At 41.7% G+C, this 14,997-nt stretch overlaps 1 protein-coding gene across 5 annotated transcripts; it reads right to left on the reverse strand.

Moving 5' to 3' along the window:
• Positions 1 to 1,502: 1,502 nt before the first annotated feature.
• Positions 1,503 to 8,699, reverse strand: col8a1a (collagen, type VIII, alpha 1a). Of its 5 annotated transcripts, none has more exons than XM_088913658.1 (4): positions 8,402 to 8,699; positions 7,061 to 7,066; positions 6,485 to 6,501; positions 1,503 to 5,767 (listed from the first exon to the last, which is right to left on the reverse strand). In XM_088913658.1, exons 1-4 carry the CDS (start codon positions 8,697 to 8,699, stop codon positions 3,872 to 3,874), a joined length of 2,217 nt encoding a protein of 738 aa, XP_088769784.1. In that variant the 3' UTR covers positions 1,503 to 3,871. The 5 variants fall into 5 exon arrangements, with proteins under 5 accessions (XP_088769784.1, XP_088769782.1, XP_088769783.1 ...); XM_088913656.1 differs by having other exon boundaries at positions 7,061 to 7,069; XM_088913657.1 differs by lacking the exons at positions 6,485 to 6,501; positions 7,061 to 7,066 and adding an exon at positions 6,174 to 6,182 and having other exon boundaries at positions 1,503 to 5,781.
• Between the last annotated feature and the right edge of the window lie 6,298 nt (positions 8,700 to 14,997).

A 14,997-nucleotide genomic window follows, 5' to 3' on the forward strand; every position in this document is an offset into this window, starting at 1 on the left:
CCAGTTTCTACCTAGGTGTGAAGTCAGGTGCTCTGCAGTCTTATTGGTGCTACAGACACCGAGTTGGAGTCTGGCCCCATGTGCCACTGTGGTTCTGGTATTGACTTTACCTTCATATGAAGAATCAGTTTTTCCCAAAGTTCAACATTTCCTTTCTATCTTCATCACATCAACTCACTGACTCGTATACTGTTTATTCCTTTATTTCATTGTTCCTGTTTTATTTACCAGTGAATGCGGAGTTTTGTTTTACAATGAAAAATGGGGGAGAGAAGTTTGCTGGATGCTCCGTAGTTTTCTGTCTGTCAGCAGTGCAGGTACAGCACTAGTAGTCATATTATCTCCTCACTGGTTTCCATATATTTTTTCAAGTCAGTATATAACAGGACTGAGGCCAGAAAGGTAGTAAGAAGACACTGAATCTCACTAGATACGATCACTCACCAACCAAACAAGACAAGAAATCCAATTTAAACATTAGGCTCCATCAAAATGCGTAATTAGTATGAAGATGCAATGTGAAATGATGAAGCATTCACTGTATGTGTCAAGAAATCCCTTCAAGGGTTCGTGAAAGCAGTAAAAGTGATGATTTCTTAAAACCAGTACTTAGCAACTGGAAAAACCTTTCCAGATCCCTAGAGAATGACAGAGAGTCCCTGTGTCACGCTCGTAAACCCCTCCTCTTAAGGACGCTCCAGCCCTTCCTTGTTTTATACTCATCTCCCGCACCTGCCTCCGGTTCCAGCCCCCCGTCCTATAAAAGCCAGACGTTCCTGCCAATCTGGGATCAACTTTGGAAGATGGACACCCGGAAGCCCGCCTATCCGCGAGTCCAGGAGCGACTTGATGGCACAGGCTTCATCACGGTGTCCTGACCTTCTGAGTCCGGGATTAGGGAGCGTCTGGTCCCATGACCCCCCTTTTATTCCCCCGTCCCTCCGCCGGATCCCGCTCTGGCTTTCAACTCTGTTCGTCTGTCAGGATGGATTACCCGGTCTTGGACTTTTGCTACACCCGTGGATTTGCCTCGGGCTCCCTTGGACTGTTTGCCTCGGCCACACCCCCCCGAACACCAGCACACCATGAACACGCCCCCTGTTTTCCTGCCAGCCCCTTTGCATGCCTTTTCCCTGTGTTTTCCTCACTCCTCCCCGGATTGTGTTGTCTGCATAGGGTTCTGGAAGAACGCTTCGCTACAGCCTGATATAGACATTCCAGTGCAACATTAAAAAAAATTGTCATTATTTAATCTGGGGATTGGATTCAGATCTCAGATTGGATTCAGAATTTATTCATGGCCAGACCAAGCCATGATTTTTGACAAGATTAATGAATTCCAAAGTTAAGTGCACTTCTTTCCTTGTATTCTGCTTCTAGTTCTATGACTTTTCAAAAGTTTTTCAAATCATGTTATTTCAAGAGTCTCCCTTGTTGTTATGGTACATACTGTTCTCACAGAAATGAAAGACCGAAAGAAAACAAAAAATGCACATCATTCATTTTTAATTCACCTTTATTTAAAAAAAAACCAAAACAAGAAACAAACATTAAACTTAGTTTTCCACTTGGTTATGTGATTAGCACCATTGTCAGACAAAAAAAAAAAAGAATTTATACATGGTTATTTTTTTCTTCATGAGGCCCATCTGCCTTTATGCTCATATACAAATTTAGGCAATCAGTAGTCAAACAAATAAATTACAGAGACAAAAGCTGAAACAAATCCATTTCAGATCTAGCGGCTTTCATTAGAATATTGGATTGTTTCGTATCACTGTAAAAATTATTCCCCCTTTCTGTTGCTCTAGGCACAGTAAAACAACCCCTCCCTTCACATGACCTAACCCACCCCTCCCCCATACACTCTGATCTCTGCGTTACCAGTCCAGCATCACTCCCATCACACCCAGTAATATCTGCCCACCATAACTTCCACACCTTCCTGACAACAGCAGTCAGCACATGCCACTATGTAACTTGGTGTAGGTAGCCTTTTGTATTTATGCCATCTTGGTCCATACCAAAGGGGTTCATTTATAATCAGAAATAGGTAGCTGGTTTTGGTATGGTCGTGAACTGCAGAACAGTGTAATTCCGAGGAAATGATTACTTCTAAACTCTGTTGTGATTTCCCTCATAGGAATTCTTGTTAGAGGTACTAGGGAATGTCTAAATCCCTAGCAAAGTTCCGTCTGAATTCCCAGCTAATTGAAAGCTGTTATTATTTATCTTGGATCATTGAGGACAAAAAGTGAAAGAGAGTTCTTTTTTGTGCATAATGGGATAGGATGATTTTATTAATTCATTTCCTCAAACATTACTATACCGTGAAACAGAAACACTGAATATTCCGTCGAATTACAGTGCTGAGGAATTATGGAAGTTTCCTCTGCCTTTAGCTGATACCTTTTATACAGTATGTGAAAAAAATAGTGCAATTGAAAATTTGGCAAAAAATCAACAGGACTAGTATGAAATAAATACAGTGTGCAATTATGGCTACGTTTTTATCATTTTGATAGTGGGTTATTTTAATCCAGTATTGAGAAAGTATTTCTACAATGAGTAAAAAAAAAGTGTTGTATGTGTATAATACATTATGTCTTATTATAAAATAAGACAAAATATTTGAAAGGCAAATGTTATTGTATATTTAATGTAAATGTAAAATTGTGTCCTCAATGTGCCTTTCTTAACACAGTTGCCAAAAATAAGTATGGGTGTCTTAAGACAGTAACTAACTTCCGCCAAGCAACATCAGACCACGAGATGCACACCACTTACTGTAGCTTTGACCCTAGAGATAATACATTGAGATGGGAAGACTGAGAGAGACCCGGTATAGACACATGTTTTTACTTCTGCAAATAAAATCACAGATGGCGCTTGCCGGCATAAATTAAGATTCTCAGCTATTCTGCACTATGAAATGGCTCCTTCACCTGAGCTCTTGAAAAAAACAGCCATGTCTATCTGCTTCTGGGATCTTAGGTATATTTTAGATATCCCGTTACTCTCCATTTTCATTAAGCCAAATCATTGTTTCATCATTTCAATAGCTCACCTTTTCCTGTACTTAGTTCACTTCGCATTAACGCCTCTCCGATTTGTAAATAGTCTCTCCTATTTTAAAGAAAACATTCACCTGTACCCTGTATTGAAACTTTAAATGTTCTTGCTTATGATTACCATTTTTTGAAAGTCTTTTAAAACTATTTTAAATAAATAATTAGCAGATTCTCGTTTATTCATTATGCGTACCACATAAGGTACCTCTCTATTGATAGCTATGTCTTCTATTTCAATGGTCTCTTATAAACTAATCCTAGAACCTTCGCAAAACATTGTTTCTTGTACGTTACTATCTAAAAAAAACCCAGTTTTGCAATTTTTCATTTCACATTTTTTCATTACAATCTTTTCTGAGTGCAGCTGCCAAATTAACACAGAAGCATATGCTGGTAATTGCACGACAGTGCAATCTGTGATTTTCCCAAAACACTTCAAGAATAATTTTTACTGATTTATTTGTATGCTGAAGATGACTAAACACCAGGATTAGGAATGACATGAAATCCACATAAAATGTGGCTGTTTTTTTTATAATGTGTGAACTCAACCTATAACATAGCTTTCATGATAATATTTCACGTTTATTTTTATTTATTATGGGAGGGGAACAAGTTTGAGATATTGCAAATACGTACCCAGTAGCATGATTATAAGACACTTCGCATACATGAACCTTTGAACTCACACTTGTACTTTTACATTGCAAGAGCCGGTCCAAACTGTGCACTTGTCACCGTAGCTTTCAACAGTATAAAAACAAGTTACTTAAAAAAATGCATGAATGTGTACATTTTTTTTACATTGGATACAATAAGTACCCAGAGAAAGATGAGTGAACGTATTGGCCAGCATAGAGTCCTGCTGCTTGTTCTGAAGGCAGCTGAATATACACTTTATCTCCTGGTTGAAGAGGGAGAACAGCACTTCCTGAGGCTTGATCAAGGAAGCCCTTTTTATACTCATCGTACGTGTACATAACTGGTTCACTGTTCCTGTAAAGTGCCACCCAGACATTGGCACCTTTGCAGTGGATATGATACGCAAAGTAGTAAATTCCAGGAATCTCACAGGTAAAGAAGCCTGTCTGGGGGTTGTAACTGAGTCGGCCATTGTAAAGGATTTTATCGAACTTCACTGGGGATCCTACGGGCGGGAATGGTGTCGTGAGCTCGGCTGTGAAGGCTGGCATCTCCAGGAGACCCCCATTTCCGCCCATGACCTCCCCGTGTTTCCCCTTTTTGTACCCTCCTGGGGGGGTCTTCACACCATCCAAGCCTGGGCCCATTATCTGGCCGACGCCTGGGGGCTGTGCCGGGGGACCAGGTGGACCTGGGGGGCCTGGCTGCCCAGGCTGCCCAGGTTGTCCTGGAGGCCCATAGGCTCCTGGCTTCCCCTGCGGCCCAGCAGGTCCTGGGGGCCCTGGCCTTCCTACCCCGGGAATGCCCGGCAGACCAGGCGGCCCCATCTCTCCTTTTGATCCCGGTAGCCCTGGAGGGCCAAGAGGACCACCAGGGCCCATTATTCCAGGGATACCCTTGGGGCCCTGTTGGCCTTGCTCTCCCGGCAGCCCCGCCTCCCCCTTCACCCCAGGTAAGCCAGGGACACCTGGAAGGCCTGGCAAGCCTTTGTGGCCAATTTCCCCCTTAGGCCCCGTAGGCCCCGGTAACCCTCTGGGACCCGGCTGGCCGGCCTCTCCCGGAAATCCAGGCTGGCCTGGAAGTCCCGCAGGGCCCGGTTCACCTTTGGGACCCATTTGCCCCTGAGGTCCCCCTGCACCTTCTTCCCCTTTCAGACCCGGGAAGCCAATACCTCCCGGTGGACCCATGGGACCAGGCAAACCAGGTGGGCCGATTGCCCCCGGGGGACCCACCACCCCGGGGAGTCCTGCATGGCCTTTTTCTCCTTTGGGCCCCAGAGGACCAGCTAAGCCATCTAACCCGCGGTCACCTTTTGGGCCAGGAAATCCTGGCTTGCCAAACCCGGGTAGCCCAGGAGCCCCCGGCAAACCAGGAGGGCCCGGCTCCCCTTTCCCCCCGGGAATCCCTGGCCGGCCAGGTAATCCGTCATGGCCCGGGTTACCGGCTCCTGGTAAGCCAGCAGGTCCTGGCTGTCCAGCTTGCCCGGGCGGCCCTTGTACACCTGGCTCTCCGGGGGGGCCTGGTTTTCCTTGTCCTCCTGGGGCCCCAGGGAGCCCATTGAGCCCGGGTTTCCCTACTCCAGGGAGACCTATTGGCCCCGGTTGGCCTGGTGGCCCAGCTGGGCCCTTCAAACCTGGCAGTCCAGGCAGACCAATCCCTTTGTCACCCTTGAGTCCCTGCAGCCCCGCTTGGCCTGGTGGCCCCTTGAGCCCCGGCTCACCCCTGAGCCCCGGCTGTCCTGGCAGACCCTGCCCACCTGCTTTCCCAATGCCGGGCAAACCTGGCGGGCCGGGAAGCCCCTGGGGTCCCGGCATCCCCATAAGCCCCTCGGCTCCACCTTGACCAGGCTCACCCTTCGGCCCGGGAAGGCCTATTCCTCCTGGTTTTCCTGGCATTCCTGGCATGCCGGGCTTGCCCATTCCTGGATATCCTGGAGGACCCGGGGGGCCGGGCTTCCCTGGGAGTCCTGGCAAGCCGTGGCCCGGCTGTCCGGGGGGGCCCTGAGGACCTGGAGGGCCCCGTGGTCCCACATCTCCTGGGGCACCTCTCTCACCCTTTTGCAGCATTTCTGCGGAAAAAAAATAATGCAACAGCGCGTTTTCGTGCCGCCTTCACTTCAGATCCATGATCACGCACAGCGAAGGATCTGCACTGCTCCCAGTAAGGTCAAACACACCCTAAGGTGGGCCAGATTATATTTAAATGTACTCCAAGCAGGCCATACAAACCATAAATGATCAAAAACACAAGGCATAATCATTACATATTACTATTTATTTGTAGGTTTTATGGTATTTACAGCACAATATATCCTTTTAAAATACAAATAATGATGACTCTGATTGTAACTGCTATGTGGGACAAACAAATTAATTTGTCAGGCCAGATGCAGGCCCTTATGTTTGACTCACCTGTCCTACAGGCTGTTGTTTTGAAATGTTCAAACCACGAGTTCAAGACTACCTTTATCTTATATCTTGACGCAAGACAAAACTTTATATTGATTTGATTTTTTCTCACAATTTAATCTGTTATTTCTCTATAAATTTTAACCAGGCTTTTAATTCCTTAAATGCTTTATAATTCAAGTTTGGCTTGCTGATATTCATACATTCTTCACCTTCCATATGACATATAACTGAGGTGTTAGCTGGTCTATTGCATAAACACTGCTAGCTAATTTTAAGGTAAAGCATTTACCAGCAACTTTGAAGGTGGATACAGCAATAATTAAGTGCTGATTAAGAGTTTTCTTTGACACACCTTAACACCTGTGTGGATCCTAATGCTCCAGTATAGTGATGGGGACACTATACTGTAAAAAGGTGCTGTCTTTCAGATAAAAAGTAAAACTGAGGTCCTGACTCTTTGTGGCCATCAAAAATCCCAGGGTGTTTCTTGATTTTGTATTCTTATTGGTTTTAGCTTTACACATGAACTTTTTCTCAAGGAAGCTCAATTTTTATTGTCAAGATCAGCAGATTTTTCTTTCTGATAATTGAGATCATAGCTCTAAAAGCACTGCTGGTTTCTTCTCAGGTCACTGTGAATTCCTTCTATATGATGGCTTGGTTTGTCATTTGAAAAATGTGATTTTTGTCACAGAACAAGTGTTTTTTGTGATGCTTTCCACCACTGTATGAAGAAACATGGTTTCCATTTTTTTAATGTAGGTGAAACACCATTGTTTATGGTTTTTGTATACTTTGGGTTTCAGGCAACAAAGGAAATACAGCTGGAGATACTGTATGTCTCCAGTTCCTTATTGAGGAGTGAAACTGTTTAATCAAAAATTACAATCACTTTAAATATGTCAACTCTGAAGCTTGGTGGTATAAGAGCGATACGTACATCTCCTTCACAGATTCTGAATTTCCCTTGATTCCTTCTTAAATATTACGTTCTGTTTAAGCATCTCCCAAAATGTCTTTGTGCTGAGAGTGCTTTGCTCATTCATTGAACACTCGTTAGTCAGGAGAGCTGGAAATGGGGTGCAAAGTTGAGCTGCAAAGTACTGAAGTGGTAGGAGGAGTATAAGATCTCGGTAGTGAACACAACAGACCTTTCCTGGATTTACAATGAATCGAATGTCTTAACTGAAGTTCCAGAGGGATGATGACAATCAGGCCAGTCGCACCCCGATTGTTCTTAATCTTATACATTTCCCAAGCTATTTCTTGGAGCTACAGTACATTTATGACAGACAAAATTCCCAACTCCACCCCATCTTCATCCTCACAGTGCATGGGGGTCCCAGCCTCCCTGCCCTGTGGGCAGGGGGCAGGCCCTCAGCCAAGCTGCCTAAGCCAAACCTCTCTATACTTAAGCACCCATTAAACATCTCAAACACATCTGAATCCTGGGTGTCATTAGTCCTCGTGAAAGTTATGTGGCATGAAATTGGTGTTTTCTTGTCTCAAACAATTTCTCTTTCCAGCCTGAATATTAACAAAACATGTAACCGTGATGGATATTGTATAAATAGAGTATACAGTATATAGAAAGATATATTTCTTATATCTAATAATAATAATAATCCCTTACACTTGTATAGCGCTTTTCTGGACACTCCACTCAAAGCACTTTACAGGTAATGGGGATCCCCTCCACCCCCACCAGTGTGCAGCCCCACCTGGATGATGCAACAGCAGCCATAGTGCACCAGTACTCTCGACACACACCAGCTATCAGTGGGGAGGAGAACAGAGTGATGAAGCCAATTCATAGATAGGGATCAGGAGGTAATGATTGGTAAAGGCCAGGACACCAGGATAACAACCCTACACTTTTCGAGAAACACCCTGGGATTTTTAATGACCACAGAGAGTCAGGACCTCGGTTTTACTTCTCAACCGAAGGATGATGCCTTTTACAGTATATTGTCCCTGTCACTATTCTGGGGCATTAGGACTCACATAGACCACAGGGTGAGCGCCCTCTGCTGGCCACACTAAGTGGGTTGCCAGTTGTGAATTGCATGGTGATATGGCTGCTGATAATAGTTATAACCTTTCTTGTCCTTCAGTCCTTTCCTTTAATCATCTGGACTTGTTTTTCCCTTTTCATAAATGTTTGACACATGTTGCATTCAAAGCATAACCTCTAGATTTGCATTGAATTCCTCTGTAGTTCATCCTACTGTAATACAGTAGTGAAACAGGTTTGCTGTGCAGCGTTTTCCTGCTTACCTTTGCTTTCTTTTCTTGGTAGCTCCTTCCCAAAATGCATGGGTATCTGGGGGATTTCCTTCCTGTACTGGGGCATCATGGGAATTTCCTTCCCATACTGCATGTGGGGCATTTCCTTCCCCAGGTGTTGCATGGGAATGCCTTCTTTCCCCAGGGGGATGTGGGGTAACTGCTGCAGGGGCTGGTGCTGCTGGGGCAACTGCTTTAGCCCATAATAAGCTCCAGAGTAGGCAGAGCGGAGCAGAGCCAGGTGAAGAACCACAGCCAGGAGCTGTGAAGGGAGCACTGGTACAGCCATGACCTGGGGAGAGTAAACAGACATTGTCAGGAATTTCTCTAGCCCTTGACAGAGACTTCAACTAGTACACAAGTACTAGTGAAACTGCCACCAATTCCCCTTCATGTTTACCGGTTTCAAACTGCGATAGGTAGAGGCAGAGGTGTACATAGAACAGCCCCTGTCATGATGTTCGCACAGCAATCTTTGATGACATGATGTTACATAACATGTACATTAATCACCATCAGCCCATGTACATGATATCAAAATATCTAAAAGAACATTGTCCATCGCACAACTGTATGCCAAAATAAAGAGAGAAACATAGCAGTAAACCCAGTGTATAATGTAATTTGAATTTAAAAAAAAGATTTTTCTTGTAATGTTACTCGACATGCTTAACCTCATTAAAAAAAGTGACAATATAGTCACTTATTAAGGACCATGATACGAAGTCTGCCACGAACTGACTCCTGGGAAGTAACTTGGAAAAACTGTTTTACGTTCCTAACATCTTGTAACGCTACGGGGTTCAAGTGGGCGCCCTCGCCTGCTGCCTACACAGGTCGGCCCCGCACCGTTGGGGACTCGAACCCAGGACTCCCGTGTCACTCAACAGGGACCCAGCCCGGTGAGCTAAAGAGAGATCTCGCTACAGCCCAGCGGCTGTGGTCCTGCTATTACAGGGAAGGGCGGTGACTGGTAAGCCGGCTCTTACACAGTGCCTGTCGAATATTGTATGCGTTACAATATTCACTCTCGAAATAACTTCTCACGGTCTTGCGTAAACGTATATACATATACTGTGCGTGTACGAGAAAGGCCGCAACGCCCGGAAAAAACAAAAAACATTTCTTCGGCTGACGAGATCAAGCAGCAGAGGAGAGCAGAGTGTCCGCACAGGAACTGCCCTGTGCTTGTGGTCTCAGGCTGCTGGCGGCTGTTTATTCAATCGCTTCCGCTTCAACAGAGCAAAGCAGCCCAGGGGTCAGTTCATCACTGGCTGCGTACAAACCAACTTCCATCGGCCAGCGAAAATGACAAAAGTGCTCTACATTTTTTCACTATAAATAAAGGACCTTTCCTCAGTAAATGAATACAAAAAGGGATACTCAATTATTCTGACACTTTTTTATGTGTCATGGGTTATACCGTTGTATAAAACTTCGCCCTTTCACTTTCACATATACTGTAATTGTTAAGAAGGCTTTGTAAAGCTTCTTCATAGCCCATGTCTCATGAGGTATTTGTAGTGGACACTGTACCATAATGCAGGTCATTATTAATTCGTACAGTATCGGTCAATAGTTTTTCTGAAAAAGTTGAATTATTGAATATTGAATCACAGGATCATTTTAAAATGTAAACAAATGAGTCCTAAATCCTAAATTTATGTTGGTTTTGAATTAGTTCGCTCGACTTCTAAGACAAATGGATTTCGACACTGCATGTTTTAGTGAGCCTGAGAATCTACTTTTAAATTATGCTAAATGTGATCTCTCAAAATGTTTACAGGTATGGTAACATTGACCCGGTTTGGCAGTTCGTAGCTACTTGATCCAAGGATCTCTTACAACTGTTTCTTGAAAGAAGCCAGTTCATTGGCTTAAACATGACGACTGGGAAGCTTAAAGATTCTGAAATTAAATAGGAATGATTCTGATATATCACTAAATATTAGAGATATTTTAAAATACAGTTTGAGCGATCCAAATATGACTATTTGGCCTGACGTACATTTCCAGTTGTTTTGTGCACCACCGCCCCATACCAGCAGAGGGCACTGTAATAACACATCATGCCAGAACTTTCCCTTATATTCATGACTACTCACTATTATATCTTTCATAATCTTTCATAGGCCTTGAATTGCACAGCAGATAACTGTAATAGTGCCTAGTCATTGTATATTGTATCAGCAATCATTTTTTTAACAGTAGGACATAATAATTGTTTGGGTTTAGTACTGCAGTGAATAAAACGTTTGTACCAATTTCCTCTCAAAGATATCCCTTTCAATAATACCTGAAATTCTAATTATATAGTGCATATACTGTAGGCCAAAGTCAATAGAGGCCTTGGCGCTCTGGATGTTTCTGGGCCTGGGGTGCTATGTGTGGAGTTCGTATGTTTTCCCAGTGTTCATGTGGGTTTCCTCCCACAATCCAAAGACATACTGTCTGGCTTCTGGGAAAATTGTCCCTGGTGTGAGTGTGTATTTGTGTCTGTCTACCCACCCACAATGTATCCTGCCCTGCTCCTAAAACTTGCTGGGATAGGCTCTGGCTCCCTCGCGACTCTGAATTGGAAGAAGGGGTTAGAAAATGTTTTGGATCTTTGATAATCACAAGTTTTATTGGATTTAATCCTTGAGTCAAAATGTTCTTTTAAAAAGATCAAATGAAAGATCTACCACTGTAGCTTTGAATATTTGATATCATACTGTTCAAGGGTACCAATAAAAATGTGATTTATGTAAATGACCTTGCAATAAATGAAGATTAATTTTACTTTTCGCAAATATGCATCCAGGCTATCGTTTCAACACTCCAGCCAAAAACTGCAGACTTGGATAGTTGAGCACTCTCTCAAGGACACTAGTTTTCTACTTTAATAAAAATATTTTGTTTTGAGGAGGTTTTAAATTACAGTACAGAAGAAAAGTCAGCCTGAGATGCCAGATCTCATCCCCGAAGAAGGTCATTATCTGTTCTGTTCAATAATGGAGGCTTCGAGACTGAGCTAGTGTAATTGCCAGATGTTGCAGGTTAAGAAATTAGAGCCAAGTGTCTTTGTGCCCCTCTTGTGGGAACGACTTTGGACACTGCAGTTCTAGGCATCAGTGAACATGCTATTTAATTGTTTTCAGAATGGACATCTATTACATTTTTTCACATTACCATCAGACTGTTCAGTGCTGGTGTTAGGGGACGTCTGTATTTTGTCAAATGGACTATGAGCTATGCTGTATTTTGAGTGATATACTTATTGAGGTCGCATCAGACAAAACAGACATGTTTTTAAAATTGGATAATGAGTTATTTTTAAAAACATATTACCAGGTTTTCATTGCAGAGAGCTTCCATTACAATGTTTGTCATTTTTTCAACTTGTTTTGTTCCCTTAATAATTCTTTGAAAAGACAGTATAGAAAAGATTCTGCATATACAGCAGCTGAATGGACATGTCCAGCACACTGGACATCCCAAAATATCCCACCCAGTAAAATCAGATCAAAGCTTATTATTACATTAATTGGTGTGTGCTTTTTTCCAAAGTGATTTAGATTTTTACCCATTTATACAACAGACAATTCTACTGTAGCAATCCAAATGAAGTGCTTTGCTCGAGAGTACAACACATTTGAACCATCAGCTTTCTGGTTATGAGTTCAGAAGCCTAGCTACTACTACCTAATGTTGTAATTTGGTTTAGTTTTACCTCTCAATCCCCTCTCAGAAATAATTCAACTAGAAAAATAAATATGAACATTCTTGATCATTTCATCAAGCATATGATGATAATTTTGAACATGATTATGATTTTATACTAATATTAACAAAATCTGCAAGCAAAAATTGTGCCTATAAACATATTTATCCTTATGTATCTTAAGATTGTTTATTGAAAAAATAATGTACTGTACATTGCAGTTTCAAATAAGCTTTCTTTTAATACTGTATTTAAACGGACAAAATGCTAATTCCATTTCTGATTTCTGCTCATTTTTCTCTGTTGCTAGATATACCAAAACAGTACCACCATCCAAGATAGGGATTCATAGTTTTGGTGCATATAATGGATCAAAGTTACTATCCTAACAAAGTTCTGTGTTTCCAGTTTGTGTCAGCATACTGTGACTGTTCTCATGTTAATTTTGCTTGAAAGCACCACAAAGTAATTATAGACGTCATTTAAGGTATTTGACTAGAATCTAATTTAATGGCTGTCTTGAAGGTTTTCAGAATTTTATTTGGCACATTAAAGTGGTTGGTGCCGGTACAGGCCACACAAGATAATGATTTTAAACAGAAGTTCGGGAGAAGGCCAAATTAGCAATCTACCCCCCCCCCCAGCTTTCCAACACAATAATATCTCTTTCATAAATCCTCCCCCGATTTGCACTCCTTTCTTGCACTCTCTCCCTCCCCCCATCTTCACCCTCTCTGCGGCTCCCTGGCTCATTCCTCGTGAAGAGAGGGAGGTCCTGTCGGCCTCGTCCTCACCACAGGCTGTGGTTCCCTCTGCTGGGCCACATACACCTTCAATCCGTTTCTTCTCCACATCACATTGATGAAGAATTAGACAAAGTCCGGAATTGGGGTACTCATCAATAAAAAAGTTAAACTGCTTGGACCAGAACGTCACTTGTAAATACAAAAGGGTATCTTCTCCACATTTGCTGTGCTTCAATGGATGATCTTTTAGTAGTTTCTGCAGGACTTCAGGTGCTTATGTGCTGCTTTAGGGCCATCCTTACCTTTGTACAAAACTCCAACAATAAGAGTTCTAATTGAATTACGACTGTAACTACAGGAGGTGACATACAGTATACAGCATAGAGCTACTGCTAAAGCACATGGGTAGATTTATAGACGTTCTTGCATTTTCATGCATTTATGAATTTAGCAGAAAGGAAGAAAGCTGCAATGATCTTAATAGAAGCAGTAAGGAAATTAATCCAGACTAAGGACACTGTGGACACATGAACTTCTGGCAACATCGACTGATACACTGTTAAAGTCATTGACTTTGGAATTTAATTTATAGTCTCCCTGATGGTTATTTAATAGTTGCAAGTGTTCATACACCTCTGGAAGTTTTCATCTGTTTCTATGTCTCTATTTTTCACATTTTTCACATACCACTAGTTTTGATTTTTGGGTTTTAACAACATCAGCATAAATTTCAGTTTTGAAAATGCAGCCCAAAATTAGTTTATGAAAACGTATCCTTTTTGTTCAGAAAAACCTACGTGGTTGATGAGTAACATTTAAATCTCAGAGGTCAGTCCAAATTATTTGAAATTTAACTAAATAATGGATATAGATTTTCATAAGGTCTTTTATAGTTAATAAATAAAAGTAAAATAATACATGTAAGATTCACTTTATTATAGGTTCAATTCCCTACATTATAAACCATTTTGAACCTGATTAGAAGTATTAATATTTTGCAGTTAATTAAAAAAAAATACTAGGTAAACCAAAATCATTCCTGGATGTCCAAGAAATTTGACAAAAACCATCTATACATCTTTTTTTCTCTTAATGTTAAGGAAGGATTATGGGGGATTTTTCTATGTCAAGAAATATTTTACACCTGCTAACATCCATGTCAGCCTTCCCTACATATTTGTTTTGCATCATTGACAGGCTCATTTCATTCTCTCACACACAGAAACAAAAGACAATATGGGAAGCGTGCTTAGAGTTATAAACCCACTCTTATTTCTAGAATTTGAGAGACAATCTGGAATGCTGAAATTACTGTTGTTATCCCACCCAAAAAATATGAAATGAATTTGATGCTTAAACCTGGGTACGTTTTAAAATAAATCTTAAAATAAATGAATGCCACCTAAAGTTCCTCCAGATGGATATTAACAGTGCTGGTCGTTAGTGTCATTGTTGCCTCAAGAAAATTCACAGAGTTTTTTCCACTTTGGCTACATCAGTTTTCCTCTCATCTGTTCATCTTTCTACCTTTTTAAATCTTTTGGTACTGTAGTGCACTCTGCACTGTTGTTCCTGTCCTTCCTCAGTCGTCTCGGATATTATATTTGTTGCTCGGCTTCTTTGTTCGTTTGGCTGTATTTTTCAGAAGAATGTAACATTCAACAGCTGGAGGTGAAAGGGTCCGTTCAGGGCAAACTAGACCCTGTTAAATACCCACACCAACAGAATGTCTCTGAAAACACCTAGCAGGAGACCATGAAATACAACGTACTGTAAATGGCAAAGCCTAAACTCTGAAACTGCTTCAGTTCATATTTTATAAACGAAACTAACCTGTACATACAGTAGACACCGGACAAAAAATAATTAGAAAGCTCATATGTCTGCAAGAACTGCAAATATTATTTGAATTCCATTTACTTATATTTTAAGACATGGATGAAAGAAACTCAGACTTTCTGACACTAAATGGATTCAGTTTTAAAAGATATATTGCACATATTTTATCATCTATAACTATATAATAGCGACAGGGCAATGTTATATTTCCATTTTGATGTACAATTTATGTCTTCATTTGAATATTCAAAATATAGCACTGAAGTATCTGAGAAAGAATGGTTCAGACTCTTTGTCAA

This window comes from Atractosteus spatula, chromosome 4 (genome assembly GCF_055471065.1).
Source record: "Atractosteus spatula isolate fAtrSpa1 chromosome 4, fAtrSpa1.hap1, whole genome shotgun sequence".
Lineage (NCBI taxonomy): Eukaryota > Metazoa > Chordata > Actinopteri > Semionotiformes > Lepisosteidae > Atractosteus > Atractosteus spatula.

Bases quoted from the DNA above. Each gene is read 5' to 3' on its own strand.
- col8a1a (XM_088913656.1), bottom strand. From the start codon at position 8,699: ATGGCTGTACCAGTGCTCCCTTCACAGCTCCTGGCTGTGGTTCTTCAC.